At 41.7% G+C, this 18,335-nt stretch overlaps 1 protein-coding gene across 1 annotated transcript in view; it reads right to left on the reverse strand.

The window, feature by feature from the left end:
* ENPP7 (ectonucleotide pyrophosphatase/phosphodiesterase 7) overlaps positions 1-18,335 on the reverse strand; it is a gene marked incomplete at both ends in the record, with an annotated part of 94,646 nt that overhangs the window by 11,917 nt on the left and 64,394 nt on the right. Inside the window, one exon of the mRNA XM_082272833.1 lies at positions 16,213-16,836. Within this exon, the coding sequence (XP_082128959.1) occupies positions 16,213-16,836 (624 nt within the window). The remainder of the gene's footprint in view (positions 1-16,212; positions 16,837-18,335) is intronic.

An 18,335-nucleotide genomic window follows, 5' to 3' on the forward strand; every position in this document is an offset into this window, starting at 1 on the left:
CTGTGGGGGTCTCCGATGTAAGGGGGGCTCTGTGTGGGGGGGTTCCTGATGTAAGGGGGGCTCTGTGTGGGGGTCTCTGATGTAAGGGGGCTCTGTGTGTGGGGTCTCTGATTTAAGGGGGGGCTCTGTGGGGGGTCTCTGATCTAAGGGGGGCCTCTGTGGGGGTCTCTGATGTAAAGGGGGGGCCTCTGTGAGGGTCTCTGATGTAAAGGGGGGGCCTCTGTGAGGGTCTCTGATGTAAGGGGGGCTCTGTGAGGGTCTCTGATGTAAGGGGGGCCTCTGTGAGGGTCTGTGATGTAAGGGGGGGCCTCTGATGTAAGGGGGGGTCTCTAATGTAAAGGGGGCTAAGTTATTAGTGATCCTAAGAAAAGAAAAGTCAAATAAAGTGCAAAAAATGTGCAAGAAAATGTGCGGGGGGCGCCACAGGATTAGCTCGCACAGGGCGCCTGAACACCTAAGGCCGGCCCTGCCTGGACTGGCTCCTGGCTCAGCCTCTCAGCGAGCCACTGACAGCCTAAACTAGCTGCTCCTGCCCTTCCACAGTCCAGTGCTCCAGTGAGCATGGGGGGGGGGGGGGGGACAGAGCAGACAGCACTGACTGACAGTCACCAGCTCTCTGGTCATGGAGCACTGAGAACTGAACGATCAGTGGTGTTTGATTGCTCGGTTCTCCGTCTTAGAACCGGCAGGGGACAGATGCAGCATTGGACCAATGCTACATCCACCTAGGTACAGTAAGTATGATTAAAAAAAATAAAAACTCATATTTCTTTTTTATTTATTTTAATGCTTGACCTTGCAGCAACACAAACTTGCCTTTTTTTGCTACTTCACACATCTATCCTTTTCCTTGCTGAAGTGAGGAAAAGAAACCCTGTGAGCTGAGCGCTCCAAGTTGATCTAATTGGAACTTTTACAGGGAGGAGCACTCTTACTTTGTCTTCATTTGATAATACTGCTCCATGAGCAGACAATTGCCAACCTCCAAAGCTTCCACATACATTTTTTTTTTAATACAATTATTTATATAGCACCAACAATTTACACAGTGCATTACATATATATATCTTGTAAATTCACATCAGTCATTGCCCTCAAGACGTTTACAATCTAAGGACCCCATCTCTCATTCACACACTAGGGCCAATTTAGACAGGAGCCAATCACCCTACATGCATGTCTTTGGAGTATGGGAGGAAACCCACACAGGCATGGGGAGAACATGAAAATTCCATGCCAGTAGTGTCGTGGTTTGGATTAAAACGAACGACCCTAGTGATGCCAGGAAGTACTAACCACTAAGCCACTTTGCTGACCACATGGGTCCTGTGTTCCCCATACCTGAAAGTACATGTATAGTATTAACCACTTAAGCCCCAGCCCTATTTCGGACACTTTTTGTTTACAAGTTAAAATCAGCATTTTTTCCTAGAAAACTACTTAGAACCCCCAAACATTATATATATATATATATTTTTAGCAAAGACTCTGGAGAATAAAATGTCAGTCATTGCAATATTTTTTGTCATGCGGTATTTGCACAGCGGTCTTTAAAACGCCATTTTTTTGGAAAAATTTTGAAAAATCACATTTCACTGCATTTAAAAAATACTAAACAGTAAAGTTAGCCCATTTTTTTGTATATAGTGAAAGAGGATGTCACTCCGAGTAAATAGATACCCAACATGTATAACTGAGGGGCCCTGCGCTTATGGATATTAAAATAAAGTACTGTGCATAAAGCTGCTAGCTGCAGTGAAAAGTGCTGGTGCTCTTTTTATAATGAGGGATGTGAGTGCAGCGCTGCTTTAAAATTATAAATCTATAAATATATATAAAAAATATAAAATTGTGCAATGACTTATTACATCTGTGGTAATCTTCAAAAAAAATATGAAGTGTACAATCATAAAAATCTAATATTTATACACAATGTGCTCCAAATAAATAAATATATAAATAATTGTCCATAAATAAATCTTTCTAGAATGCTGTGGCTTTTTCCGATATTCATAAAGTGCTTGAGTGCTCAAATTGTGCAATAAGCGGGGTTTCCCCCTTAAGATGTCTGCTTACCATTAACTGGATGTAATCAGGCATAGAAAAAAGGCTTTACACTCTGTTTTTCAATTGGTGAGTGAGGAATATTTGCTGGAACCTCAAGATTCATCGCCCCCGTATCCTCAAAAAGAGAAGCTTTTCATGGTGAAGTTTGTTTCAAACAACACATTTATTGGGTACATGGCGGGGATTTATACTCACAAACAACAAAATATAACAAGCAGAGAGCGGCTCGGTGGTGTGCTGCTCCCGCAGCATACGATCCTCCGGCCGGGGATCACGTGGTACTCGCTCTACCTATCGCTAGACGCGTTTCGCTGTGACACACAGCTTCATCTGTAGCTGATTTGTAAGAGGTACCACTCGGTTAAATATGCTACATTGCCACTCCTCCTTTCTTTCAAGTCCAGAGACTTGATACATTACGTTTAATATGTTGCAACCCTTCGCTACTAGAATGGGTACATCGGAGTGTGTGCTATCTGAAAACATGCCATTTAAAAACAATGCTAATCTTTAATTGACTACAAGAAGTTTGTTTAAAAACAATGGCTCAATTATAATAGGTCAATCAGGTGTGCAAAAACACTCCCTGTTCACTACTTCTAATGAGTCTTATGTGTTTTTGCAATTACAATTGGTTGTAGCCCATACATCTTGCGATTGGTCATGAGCGATTCCATGAAAAATACATTACATTACAATATAGCTCATAGTTCAGAAAATATATATATATACTGTTTACAAGGCTGGAACTCAGTTTAATCCATAGTAAAATACATTAAGGCTTCTAAAACACTTTAAAATGTACTAAAATTAATAAATACTACAAAATTATTAAAAATCATTAATAAAACAATTAATGTCTATTTCAACATTCAAACCTTTAGGTGTCATACTATCTAATTTATGGATCCACCATGTTTCATTTTGAGATATGGCTCTCCTCATATTGGTCCCTCTCCAATGTTTTTCTATCGTGTCTATCGCACAGAATTTTAATTTGCTAGGGTCTTTTTTATGTACAATTCTAAAATGATTGGACAAACTGTGCTTTTTAAAACCTTTTTTGATATTCGCAATATGCTCTCTGAGCCTGATCCTTAGTTCTCTGGTGGTACGTCCTATGTACTGGAGTCCACATTCACACTCCAGTAAATAGGTAACGTGGGTGGTCCTGCATGTAATGAACTTTTCAATTTTATATTGTCGCTTGGTGACATTCAATTTAAAGTGCGTTTCTTTTTTAGATTTGTTGTTCTTTCTACATGTGCGGCAAATCACACAATTGCCGCATCTATAAAATCCTTTTTGATCTAGGAAAGTCACTATTTTCTTCGGAGGGTCGGGTATGTTTTTAGCGATTTTGTCTTTCAAGATAGGTGGTCTTCTATAGATGAATTGAGGTTTTTTGGGTAAAATATTCTTAAAAACAGGGTCTCTCATTAAAATGGGCCAGTGGGTTTTAAAAATGCTTTCTAATTGCTTGTACTGCTGGTTAAAATCTGTACAAAAGGCGGTTTGATGGGTTTTTTTAGGTTTCTTGCTGGGTTTTAATAATTCTTTTCTGTCCATATTGACGATTTTTTGTTGAATCTGATTCAAATTTGCAGTTTTGTATCCTTTATCTTTAAATCTTTGCAGCAACATGTCAGACTGCTGCAAATAATCATTTTGGGATTGACAGTTTCTCCTTAGTCTCAACAATTGTCCTTTTGGGATTGCTGCTAACCAATTAGGATGGTGATTGCTATTAGTTGGTATGTAGCTGTTTCTGTCCGTACTTTTAAAGTACGTTTTTGTCGACATATGGTTATTTGATTTAAAAATAGTGAGATCTAAGTAATTAATTTCTTGTTCATTTATTGTTGCTGTAAAAGTAATTTGGTATCTGTTTGTATTCAAAGACTCTATATATTCAGATAAGGATTCTTGCGAACCCTCCCATATGATTAAAATATCGTCTATAAATCTTTTAAAACCTTTTAATTGGGGGTGGGGTTTGTTAAAAATATATTCAGCTTCCCATTTATTCATGAATATGTTTGCTACTGTGGGGGCATACTTAGCCCCCATAGCTACGCCTTTGGTTTGCTTATAAAAGTGCTTGCAGTGCCAAAAATAATTATTGCACATGGCCCATTCTAAAATGTCTAATAAAAACTCAATTTGGGATGGCGGTAATTTCTTATCTGCCTTCAAGGCCCATTTGACTGCTGTTAAGGCGTCTTTTTGATTTATGTTAGTATATAATGAATTTACATCCACACTCGCTAAAATTGTATTGTCATTTATTTTAAAGTGCTCAATAAAATTTAGCACATCTCTACTATCTTTGAGGTAGGATGTTGTTTTCTTCACTAGTGGTTGGAGATGGAAATCTATATATTCGCCTACCCTTGCAAAAATCGATTCTATTCCATTTATAATCGGAAGTCCGGGTGGCTTCTCCAAATTTTTGTGAATTTTTGGTACCTGATATATAATTGGCATTTTCGGTGCTTCAGGTATCAGGTATTTCATTTCCTTTTTATTCAAAATATCATTTTTGTACGCCTTTTTTATTTTTTTGGTTAACATTGCTTTGAGTTTATTTAGAGGGTTGGCTTTTAATTTCTCATAAGTCTCACTATCATATACTATTTTATCCAATTCATCCATATACTGTTTCTTGTCTAGAATTACAATTCCTCCTCCTTTATCCGCAGGCCTTATCACTATATTTTTCTTTTTTTCCAGAGATTCTATACTTTTTTGTAATTTTTTACTTCCTGGGACTGGGTGGATTGAGATATTTTCTATATCTTGTTGTACCATAAGCTTAAATACATCTAAACATTGGTTGTTCGCCGTTTTTGGATTGAATGTTGATCTGTTTTTGAGTCCACTGTGTACAATATCACTTACTTGTGGTTGCTCTGTTCTGTCATTTATTTTATTGGCAAAGAATTTTTTGATATTTAATGTTCTTACAAATTTTTTGCAAGTCAATGAAAGCCTTGAATTTATTTATATTTTATGGGGGGCAAACATTTATGGGGGGGAACAAAAATTACTGGACCTTATTTTAATAAGACGAAAAAATAAATTAAAAATGCTGGAAAGCAAGATTCTTAATTTAAAAGAAACATTACAACCACATGCTAATACAAGTGAATATAAAGATAGAATGAAAAGTATACAAGAGTTTATATCAAAATTAGATAAAGATACGCAAAAGAAAAAAATTAAAAAATTCCAAAGAGATTTAACTGATTACAAGGCAGGTAACATCTATAAATGGCAAGAATTAATGGAGGAGGAAATTATTGAGTCAAGAGAATCATCACCAGAAAGGGAGAGTGTATCATCACCCTTCCCCTCAAACACTCCAACCCCAAGCACCTCCAGAATTAATAAAACCCCTCAACAATATGCTGATTCACCACAATACAATGTACCTACACACAATAGGTTTGAACCTATATATCAGCACTCCCCATCCCCGAGACCTAGAGGACCCCCACCCTATTACCATCAAGGTTACCAGCATCAACCCTCTTATCGGGGGGATTTTTGGAACAGGGGACAGGGCAGACCTCCTTGGAGAGGCAACAGAGGAAGAGGCTCCTATTGGGGCCCACCAAGGGGCAACCCATATTACTGGAGACCCAGAGGCTATCAGCAGGCACAGCCCCCATATCAAGGACCCCCAACACAACCTCAACACAGCGAAAGAAAAGAGGATGTAGAGGGGGGAAAAGGAAAAAGAAAACGAACAAACTAGGAGAGGGTATTTACAATTTAAGCAGCGTAACTCTGACTGACGAGGAGCTACGAATTTTAGATTTGGGGCTTAAATTTGCCCCCCATAAAAATATAAATAAATTCAAGGCTTTCATTGACTTGCAAAAATTTGTAAGAACATTAAATATCAAAAAATTCTTTGCCAATAAAATAAATGACAGAACAGAGCAACCACAAGTAAGTGATATTGTACACAGTGGACTCAAAAACAGATCAACATTCAATCCAAAAACGGCGAACAACCAATGTTTAGATGTATTTAAGCTTATGGTACAACAAGATATAGAAAATATCTCAATCCACCCAGTCCCAGGAAGTAAAAAATTACAAAAAAGTATAGAATCTCTGGAAAAAAAGAAAAATATAGTGATAAGGCCTGCGGATAAAGGAGGAGGAATTGTAATTCTAGACAAGAAACAGTATATGGATGAATTGGATAAAATAGTATATGATAGTGAGACTTATGAGAAATTAAAAGCCAACCCTCTAAATAAACTCAAAGCAATGTTAACCAAAAAAATAAAAAAGGCGTACAAAAATGATATTTTGAATAAAAAGGGAAATGAAATACCTGATACCTGAAGCACCGAAAATGCCAATTATATATCAGGTACCAAAAATTCACAAAAATTTGGAGAAGCCACCCGGACGTCCGATTATAAATGGAATAGAATCGATTTTTGCAAGGGTAGGCGAATATATAGATTTCCATCTCCAACCACTAGTGAAGAAAACAACATCCTACCTCAAAGATAGTAGAGATGTGCTAAATTTTATTGAGCACTTTAAAATAAATGACAATACAATTTTAGCGAGTGTGGATGTAAATTCATTATATACTAACATAAATCAAAAAGACGCCTTAACAGCAGTCAAATGGGCCTTGAAGGCAGATAAGAAATTACCGCCATCCCAAATTGAGTTTTTATTAGACATTTTAGAATGGGCCATGTGCAATAATTATTTTTGGCACTGCAAGCACTTTTATAAGCAAACCAAAGGCGTAGCTATGGGGGCTAAGTATGCCCCCACAGTAGCAAACATATTCATGAATAAATGGGAAGCTGAATATATTTTTAACAAACCCCACCCCCAATTAAAAGGTTTTAAAAGATTTATAGACGATATTTTAATCATATGGGAGGGTTCGCAAGAATCCTTATCTGAATATATAGAGTCTTTGAATACAAACAGATACCAAATTACTTTTACAGCAACAATAAATGAACAAGAAATTAATTACTTAGATCTCACTATTTTTAAATCAAATAACCATATGTCGACAAAAACGTACTTTAAAAGTACGGACAGAAACAGCTACATACCAACTAATAGCAATCACCATCCTAATTGGTTAGCAGCAATCCCAAAAGGACAATTGTTGAGACTAAGGAGAAACTGTCAATCCCAAAATGATTATTTGCAGCAGTCTGACATGTTGCTGCAAAGATTTAAAGATAAAGGATACAAAACTGCAAATTTGAATCAGATTCAACAAAAAATCGTCAATATGGACAGAAAAGAATTATTAAAACCCAGCAAGAAACCTAAAAAAACCCATCAAACCGCCTTTTGTACAGATTTTAACCAGCAGTACAAGCAATTAGAAAGCATTTTTAAAACCCACTGGCCCATTTTAATGAGAGACCCTGTTTTTAAGAATATTTTACCCAAAAAACCTCAATTCATCTATAGAAGACCACCTATCTTGAAAGACAAAATCGCTAAAAACATACCCGACCCTCCGAAGAAAATAGTGACTTTCCTAGATCAAAAAGGATTTTATAGATGCGGCAATTGTGTGATTTGCCGCACATGTAGAAAGAACAACAAATCTAAAAAAGAAACGCACTTTAAATCGAATGTCACCAAGCGACAATATAAAATTGAAAAGTTCATTACATGCAGGACCACCCACGTTACCTATTTACTGGAGTGTGAATGTGGACTCCAGTACATAGGACGTACCACCAGAGAACTAAGGATCAGGCTCAGAGAGCATATTGCGAATATCAAAAAAGGTTTTAAAAAGCACAGTTTGTCCAATCATTTTAGAATTGTACATAAAAAAGACCCTAGCAAATTAAAATTCTGTGCGATAGACACGATAGAAAAACATTGGAGAGGGACCAATATGAGGAGAGCCATATCTCAAAATGAAACATGGTGGATCCATAAATTAGATAGTATGACACCTAAAGGTTTGAATGTTGAAATAGACATTAATTGTTTTATTAATGATTTTTAATAATTTTGTAGTATTTATTAATTTTAGTACATTTTAAAGTGTTTTAGAAGCCTTAATGTATTTTACTATGGATTAAACTGAGTTCCAGCCTTGTAAACAGTATATATATATATATTTTCTGAACTATGAGCTATATTGTAATTAGGGTTGAGCGAACACCTAGATGTCCGTGTTCGACGGGTTCGGCCGAACTTTAAAAAAAAGTCCGGGTCCGTGTCCCGGACTTTTACCGAACTTTTCCCGGACACCGAACCCCATTGAAGTCAATGGGGACCCGAACTTTAAGGCACTAAAATGGCTCTAAAACACCAAAGGAAAGGGCTAGAGTGCTGCAAATGGCAGCAAAACGTAATTAAGAGCATGGCAAGTGCTCTGCAAACAAATGTGGATAGGGAAATAACTTAAAACAACAAAAAAAAAACAGAAAAATAAAACAATGTTCTTCTTCATCTCTGAAGGACGAGGCCCATATGGAGTAGGAGGGAGGTTGAGGTGGTGGTGGATGTGGCGGTGACATAGGCGTGCGCACAGGGTGTGCTGGGTGTGCCTGGGCACACCCTAATCACCTAGGGCACATAGCATTGCCAGTGAGGAGATGGGAAAGATCTCCCTGGGACCTGCTCTGCTCTATTTCTCCTTGCCTACAGGTACATGGCCCCGATACATTACTCTCCCTGCTGGCAAACACATGCATGTGTATTTCAACTTTGGGGTGCACACCTTAATGCAATAGGCTGCGCACACCTATGGGCGGTGTAGGTGGAAGCGGCGGTGGAGGAGGACCAGGGCCGGATTAACAGCATCATGGGCTTGGTGCTGAGGATTTTGAAGGGCCTTAAGGGCCGTGCCTTGCCATGCACCCAGAGGAGGAAGGGTGCAGCCATGCATGCCTAATTCAACATGGGATGCTGTCTCTGAAGCCCATAAACACATCCATGCATCGCCAACTGTCCCTCCTTGTCCGGCCTTCACGCTGTGTGGGGAGGTTCTGAGGGTGCTGCCTGGGGAAGCGAGCATAGAAGCCAGACTTCTGTGTTTACAAGTGACAGAAGAGCGGTAACAGTGAATATGGCCAACCCGGGGCCTATATAAAAGGTAGGGGCCTGGAGCTGCAGCTCCAATAGCCCCTACATTAATCTGGCCCTGAGGAGGAGGACGAGGTAGCCAACACTGCTTCTTTTCAAAAATTTTAAATGAGGGTACACCCCAAAAGAGTGAGAAAGAGCAAAAATGGAACAATGGGTGGGTAAGGTCGGTATCCATTGCTATTCTGCATAAGGTACGGAAAAGTCCCGTGGGATCCATGCCTGGTTCATTTTAATGAACGTGAGCTTGTCCACATTGTCTCTGGACAGGCGGCTGCGCTTGTCTGTTATAACGCCCCCAGCCGTGCTAAATACCCGTTCAGATAATACACTGGCTGCAGGGCACGCCAGCACCTCCAAGGCGTAAAGGGCAAGCTCAAGCCATGTGCCCAATTTGGAGACCCAGAAGTTGAAGGGGGCAGACCCGTCATTCACTACATGTAGGCGTGTGCACACATACTGCTCCACCATGTTGGTAAAATGCTGCCTCCTGCTAAGACGTTCCATCTGAGCTGCTGGTGCTGCTGTTTGTTGTGGCGTGCTGACAAAGCTTTTCCACATTTCGGCCATGCTAACCCTGCCTTCTGAGGTGCTGGCGGTGCCCTGGTTGCGTTGGCGACCTCCTCCTCCTCCTCCTCTGCCTTGTGCTTCCACTGTGGCCCCGCTGTCAGATGGGAATGCCAGCAGCATGGCGTCTACCAGCGTGCGCTTGTACTCGCGCATCTTGCGATCGCGCTCCAGTGAGTGAATTAAGGACGGTACGTTGTCCTTGTAACGGGGATCCAGCAGCGTGGCCACCCAGTAATCAGCACAAGTTAGAATGTGGGCAACTCGGCGGTCGTTGTGGAGACACTGCAGCATGTAATCGCTCATGTGTGCCAGGCTGCCCAGAGGCAACGAAAGGCTGTCCTCTGTGGGAGGTGTATCGTCCGTGTCCTCTGTATCCCCCCAGCCACGCACCAGTGATGGCCATGAGCTGGCCTGGGTGCCACCCTGCTGTGAACATGGTTCCATCTCCTCCTCCAGCTCCTCCTCCTCCTCATCCTCCTCATCCTCCAGAACTGTGCCCCTGCTGGACAATTGCGTCCCTGGCGTTTGCGTGTGCAGGAACCCACCCTCGGAGCCCCTTGCGAATGACTGCCCTGAAAGCCTTGGAAATGTTACCTCTTCATCCTCCTCCTCCTCCTCATCCTGTGCCACATCCTCTTCCATCATCGCCCGAATTGTTTTTTCAAGGAGGCATAGAAGTGGGATAGTTAAGCTGAGAACGGCGTCATTGCCACTGGCCATGTTGGTGGAGTACTCAAAACAGCGCAACAAGGCACACAGGTCTCGCATGGAGGCCCAGTTAAATTAAATAGCGGAATAGAAAATATGATCCAAAAAAAGTGTATGTATATCACACGTACACAACCACACTGGGCCCCAATTACTATTGTTTGTACCCCTAAAAGGCTAGATGAGGAGTAGGGGGAGTATGGAACAGGCAGCACCCTCAAACCTTCAGAAGTATGAGATGAACCCCAACAACTTGGAAAGGTGGATCTCTCTCACACGTACCGACACAGACTATCCCGCAATTCAATTGATCCTCAAAGGTTTTTATTGAATAGCGGAATAGGAAATATGATCAAAAAAAGTGTATGTATCTCGCACGTACACAACCACACTAGGCCCCAATTACTATTGTTTGTACCCCTAAAAGGCTAGATGAGGAGTAGGGGGGGTATGGAACAGGCAGCACCCTCAAACCTTCAGAAGTATGAGATGAACCCCAACAACTTGGAAAGGTGGATCTCTCTCACACGTACCGACACAGACTATCCCCCAATTTAACTGATCCCCAAAGGTTTTTGATTAAATAGCGGAATAGAAAATATGATCCAAAAAAAGTGTATGTATATCACACGTACACAACCACACTAGGCCCCAATTACTATTGTTTGTACCCCTAAAAGGCTAGGAGTAGGGGGAGTATGGAACAGGCAGCACCCTCAAACCTTCAGAAGTATGAGATGAACCCCAACAACTTGGAAAGGTGGATCTCTCTCACACGTACCAACACAGACTATCCCCCAATTTAACTGATCCCCAAAGGTTTTTGATTAAATAGCGGAATAGAAAATATGATCCCAAAAAAGTGTATGTATATCACACGTACACAACCACACTAGGCCCCAATTACTATTGTTTGTACCCCTAAAAGGCTAGGAGTAGGGGGAGTATGGAACAGGCAGCACCCTCAAACCTTCAGAAGTATGAGATGAACCCCAACAACTTGGAAAGGTGGATCTCTCTCACACGTACCAACACAGACTATCCCCCAATTTAACTGATCCCCAAAGGTTTTTGATTAAATAGCGGAATAGAAAATATGATCCCAAAAAAGTGTATGTATATCACACGTACACAACCACACTAGGCCCCAATTACTATTGTTTGTACCCCTAAAAGGCTAGGAGTAGGGGGAGTATGGAACAGGCAGCACCCTCAAACCTTCAGAAGTATGAGATGAACCCCAACAACTTGGAAAGGTGGATCTCTCTCACACGTACCAACACAGACTATCCCCCAATTTAACTGATCCCCAAAGGTTTTTGATTAAATAGCGGAATAGAAAATATGATCCCAAAAAAGTGTATGTATATCACACGTACACAACCACACTAGGCCCCAATTACTATTGTTTGTACCCCTAAAAGGCTAGGAGTAGGGGGAGTATGGAACAGGCAGCACCCTCAAACCTTCAGAAGTATGAGATGAACCCCAACAACTTGGAAAGGTGGATCTCTCTCACACGTACCAACACAGACTATCCCCCAATTTAACTGATCCCCAAAGGTTTTTGATTAAATAGCGGAATAGAAAATATGATCCCAAAAAAGTGTATGTATATCACACGTACACAACCACACTAGGCCCCAATTACTATTGTTTGTACCCCTAAAAGGCTAGGAGTAGGGGGAGTATGGAACAGGCAGCACCCTCAAACCTTCAGAAGTATGAGATGAACCCCAACAACTTGGAAAGGTGGATCTCTCTCACACGTACCAACACAGACTATCCCCCAATTTAACTGATCCCCAAAGGTTTTTGATTAAATAGCGGAATAGAAAATATGATCCCAAAAAAGTGTATGTATATCACACGTACACAACCACACTAGGCCCCAATTACTATTGTTTGTACCCCTAAAAGGCTAGATGAGGAGTAGGGGGAGTATGGAACAGGCAGCACCCTCAAACCTTCAGAAGTATGAGATTGTGTTCACTGTACCCCACAAAGATTGAGTTCACTGCACCCCACAATGATTGTGTTCACTGCACCCCACAAAGATTGTGTTCACTGCACCTCACAAAGATTGTGTTCACTGTACCCCCCAAAGATTGTGTTCACTGCACCCCACAAAGATTCTGTTCACTGTACCCCACAAAGATTGTGTTCACTGCACCCCAAAAAGGATGTTGTTCACTGCACCCCAAAAAGGATGTTGTTCACTGCACCCCAAAAAGGATGTTGTTCACTCCACCCCAAAAAGATTGTGTTCACTGCACCCCACAAAGATTGTGTTCACTGCACCCCAAAAAGATTGTGTTCACTGCACCCCAAAAATGATTTTGTTCACTGCACCCCAAAAAGGATTTTGTTCACTGCACCCCAAAAAGGATGTTGTTCACTCCACCCCAAAAAGATTGTGTTCACTGCACCCCAAAAAGATTGTGTTCACTGCACCCCACAAAGGATTTTGTTCACTGCACCCCAAAAAGATTGTGTTCACTGCACCCCAAAAAGGATGTTGTTCACTGCACCCCAAAAAGGATTTTGTTCACTGCACCCCAAAAAGATTGTGTTCACTGCACCCCACAAAGGATTTTGTTCACTGCACCCCACAAAGATTGTGTTCACTGCACACCAAAAAGGATTGTGTTCACTGCACCCCAAAAAGATTTTGTTCACTGCACCCCAAAAAGATTGTGTTCACTGCAGCCCAAAAAGATTGTGTTCACTGCAGCCCAAAAAGATTGTGTTCACTGCAGCCCAAAAAGATTGTGTTCACTGCAGCCCAAAAAGATTGTGTTCACTGCAGCTCACACACAGAAAAATGGATGTGGATCACTGACACCTGCCTATCTCCAATCCCACACCACACAGCAATATCGATTGTAGTTTGTAGAACACAGTTTCCCTAAAATTCAGCAGACTCTGTCCCTAACAGGATTGAGAAGAGATCGTAGATCAGGATTGAGTGCAGACCCCACCCCCCACACAGCAATATCGATTGTAGTTTGTAGAAGACACTGACCCTATAATTCAGCAGACTCTATCCCTAAAATGCCTACAACTCGCCCTGCCTAAACACTCCGACCTGTCCCTCAATTCTATCCGGACACAAATGGTTTTTTCCTGCCTATCTTTCCCTAATCAGCAGCCAGCACGTTGATGTGTGCTCTGTCCCTGAATCTAAGCAGCATAATGACGCCGCTGCGGCTGCCTCGAACTTATAAAGACTTGGTCACATGCTTCAGACGGCCAATCACAGCTACTGAGACATTTGCAGGCATGGCTGGGATGGCTTAAGGCACACCAGTTAAACGATTGTTGATTGGCTGTTGAAAGCCCGCCATGAAAAGAGCGCCAAAGCATGCAAAACCCGGAAATAAAACGACCGAACACGGATTTTTACCCGAACATACAGTAAAGTGTCCGTGTCCGTGTTCGGGTACAAAAAATCCAATTATTCGGTACGAACACGAATAATACAGTCCGTGTTCGCTCAACACTAATTGTAATGTAATGTATTTTTCATGGAATCGCTCATGACCAATCGCAAGATGTATGGGCTACAACCAATTGTAATTGCAAAAACACATAAGACTCATTAGAAGTAGTGAACAGGGAGTGTTTTTGCACACCTGATTGACCTATTATAATTGAGCCATTGTTTTTAAACAAACTTCTTGTAGTCAATTAAAGATTAGCATTGTTTTTAAATGGCATGTTTTCAGATAGCACACACTCCGATGTACCCATTCTAGTAGCGAAGGGTTGCAACATATTAAACGTAATGTATCAAGTCTCTGGACTTGAAAGAAAGGAGGAGTGGCAATGTAGCATATTTAACCGAGTGGTACCTCTTACAAATCAGCTACAGATGAAGCTGTGTGTCACAGCGAAACGCGTCTAGCGATAGGTAGAGCGAGTACCACGTGATCCCCGGCCGGAGGATCGTATGCTGCGGGAGCAGCACACCACCGAGCCGCTCTCTGCTTGTTATATTTTGTTGTTTGTGAGTATAAATCCCCGCCATGTACCCAATAAATGTGTTGTTTGAAACAAACTTCACCATGAAAAGCTTCTCTTTTTGAGGATACGGGGGCGATGAATCTTGAGGTTCCAGCAAATATTCCTCACTCACCAATTGAAAAACAGAGTGTAAAGCCTTTTTTCTATGCCTGATTACATCCAGTTAATGGTAAGCAGACATCTTAAGGGGGAAACCCCGCTTATTGCACAATTTGAGCACTCAAGCACTTTATAAATATCGGAAAAAGCCACAGCATTCTGGAAAGATTTATTTATGGACAATTATTTATATATTTATTTATTTGGAGCACATTGTGTATAAATATTAGATTTTTATGATTGTACACTTCATATTTTTTTTGAAGATTACCACAGATGTAATAAGTCATTGCACAATTTTATATTTTTTATATATATTTATAGATTTATAATTTTAAAGCAGCGCTGCACTCACATCCCTCATTATAAAAAGATACCCAACATGTTACGGTTTAAAATTGCGCCCCCACGTGGGATTGCGACAAACTACGGTCAATAGAGATCTCAATAGGCGACGCTTAAAATTTTTTTAACGGTTACTAGTTTAGAGTTAGAGTGTAGCTCTTTTTTTTAAATTATTGCCCATGCTCTGGCGATCGCGGCGATACCTCACATGTGTGGTTTGAACAGCGATTTCATTTGCGGCTCGACTTCCGTCTAACTAAGCTAACAGTGACGGGGGCGGCTAAAATTTTTTTTTTTTCCTATTTATTTTATTTTTTTTAACTTTATTACAGGTTTAAAAAAAAAATAAAAATCTGATCACTTTTATTGCTGTCACAAGCAATGTAAACATCCCTTGTGACACCAATATGCAGTGACAGGTACTCTTTATGGAGGGATCGAGGGTCTAAAAGACCCTAGACCCCTTCACTACACTTCCATGTATGCAAAACGCCGAAAACGGCGTTTTTGCATGCAGCCGTTTTTTAAATTTGCCGCCTTTTGCAGCATAGTAACCCGGAAGTGACGTCATGGACGCCGCCTCCGGGTTACGTCATCGGAGACCCGATCAAAGCCGTTTCAGGCTTAGATCGGGACTCCATCCAGCCGGCGGACGTGCCGGCTGGGTGCTCGGGGCTCCCGGTTGGACGGGAGCCCCGAGCGAAGTCACGGAAGGCGGCGGCCCCCTCCCGCTCACCTGGGTAACGATCGAGTGGCTCCCGAGCCGCATCGGTCGTTACCGACGGAAAGCCGACCGTTGGCTCTAAACCACGGTGCTGGGATGGTGTCTCTAGCTAGAGGCATCATCCCGGTATACTACCGCAAAGTTTGCCGACGTAGGGCTACGTCACTTTGCGGTAAGTGGTTAAAACAGAGAGAGTGAAAACACAGGGAAGGTGAGCATTAGCTACTGTTATTTGTGACATGCAAGTGATGTTCCCAGTGTCCATCTGAAACAAAAAGATCCATTTGAAATTGACTTTTTTTTTTTTTTAAACTGAGTGGAAGAATACAAAAGTGGAGGTAACTATTTCTTAATCTACAAGAGCATAATGACAGCTGAATTTGTTTTATGATTCATTTTTGACATACAACGGTATGACATCATTTTCTAGTAGCTCTGTATATCTTCATCTAGAAGTGTACACTGTTCAAGTTGGCAGATTTTTCTGATCCACATAACACACTCTTTATGTGGCAGATGTAACATTCTATGGCAGTCCCAAGAGAACTGCAGGAACTTACCGAATGAATGACATAACCAGGATCACCATATAAGACTATTGGAGTGATTCTCTCATGTTTCGAGTAATGCAGCCTTTCTGGCATTTCTTCCTTCTTGTAGACATGTAGTTTAGGGTGTGCATCTTTCAGAGCTTGATACACTTTTTCTACATTTCCTTCTTTAGGGAGCAAAAGTCCAGAGGGTCCATAATCCACCAAGTGGAACTGAAGGTCAGAAAATTTGAAGTTTGGAATATTTACAAGCACAATCTCCTCATCGTTTTTCTGAACAGTAGCCATTCCATGGTCTGCGATGATAATAATATTGAGATTAGATTCCAGGCCGTAGTGCTGTACCCTACGTCGTATATAACCAACCATGCGATCCACTTGGCTGACCATGTCTTTGCGCTCCTGAGTTTCTGGTCCATACTTGTGTCCTGTAACATCTGGCTCTCCAAAATACAGAGCCACAAAGTCCAGATCTTCTTCAGTGAACCACTTCATTACCGTTTCTACATTTTCTTCCCACTCTGTCTCATTGCTATAGTTGTGACTCCTATTCTCCACTTTTTTCACATTTACGGTTTGACCTCTGTAGGTTGCATTGCCACCAGGAAAAAAGAGTGATCCAGTTTTCAGCCCCTATCAGTACAAAATCACAAATTAGTATAATATACATGCAAAAGGTATTTAATGTCCATAGATACAATAAATAAAATATTTACAATTGACTCTCATTTTTCAAATTAAAAAATGAATGAATTAATATATAATTACAAAGAGAAAAAGTGTAGATTAAATTAACCTTTAGAGGGATGCTCCTTTTTAAATAATGATCTTGCTTAGAGTTCATTGATTCTCCAAGCACAAATATTCCAAATTTTGAAAGTTTGTTTAAAAATATTTTTTTGAGTCCCAATGACATTTTACATGCCCCCCCATGTTGTCCTAAAATCCTTCCCAGCCTCCCCTATTCTTGTGCATCCTTTTCCACAGGGAATTGTGTTATCAGGCACAGCTTCCATTAAAGCTGACCTCTTTGCAGACATAAAAGGCACACATCAGTGCAGCTCTAAGTTTACTAATACATACTTAAATTTATTTTTTTATTTATATTGAAACCACATAAATACCTGCATTTGACTAATCAGCCTCTTGCAATCCCCCATACAGCAGAACTGAGACTGTATAAAGTGTAGTCAGTAAACAAGCCAAGGGTCGGTAAAAAGTAGTCGCAGGTTGGGATTAAGCAGAAACATAGTCGAGTAACAAGCTAAAGGTTAGTACGAGTGGTAGCAGAGATACGGATGGCAGCAGGTATAATATGAGTGAGAAATTGGCTGGAGAGAGCACAATAATCTAGCAAGCAGGAAGTACAAAGCCATGGTTTAATTAGGAAGTTCATGGGAGCAAGGAGTTCAAAGTCCAGCAGAAACAAGGCACAAGGCAGGATTGTCCAGTGGATCAGAAAGGGTGCTGTGTAGCACCTCAGGTGGCTAAGCAAGAAGAGCCATTGGCAGACTCAGCAGAGGTTGCAGATTCAGACCCAGGTCCTAACAGGTAAGTTTGACAGCTGTGAGCAGCGAGCTGTGGTCGCCGAGCCCGTACACTGTAATGACAGGCAGCTGGTGGTTGCAGGGGTGCAGCTGTTCACTGCTAAAATCAGCGGACAGAGAGGGGTTGAGACACTATAGACGGGGCACATCAGTGAGGGGAGATGATGATGATGCACCAAAAGACCTCCGGATCGGTTAAAAGGAAGCAGCATACACCGCTACAGCCTTCTCCAACAGCGCGCCCTTCCCCCCCAGGGACACAGGCACAGACGGCCAAGATGGCGGCGACCCGCAGCACAACTACACGAGGAGGACCCTCTTCTGCCAGCTCCTTTCAGCCTTGGGTCACAAACACCAGCAGCCACATACTTTGAGGAGGTAAGGGATCCCTTCTCCTCACAGTCACAGGAGGACGCCTTCCAGCCCTCACAGGCTGAAGCGCTTCATTTCTCCCCTTACCATGCCTCATCAGAGGGGGAGATAGAGGGGCAGCATCTCCAGCCTCATCCCTGGACAGACAAATGGCGGACCTTGCTGAACTTGCCCTGAGTCAGGGAGGCTCCATGACACCCCCTCCCCCCGGCA

Source organism: Pelophylax lessonae, assembly GCF_965119305.1.
Source record: "Pelophylax lessonae genome assembly, chromosome: 11".
Lineage (NCBI taxonomy): Eukaryota > Metazoa > Chordata > Amphibia > Anura > Ranidae > Pelophylax > Pelophylax lessonae.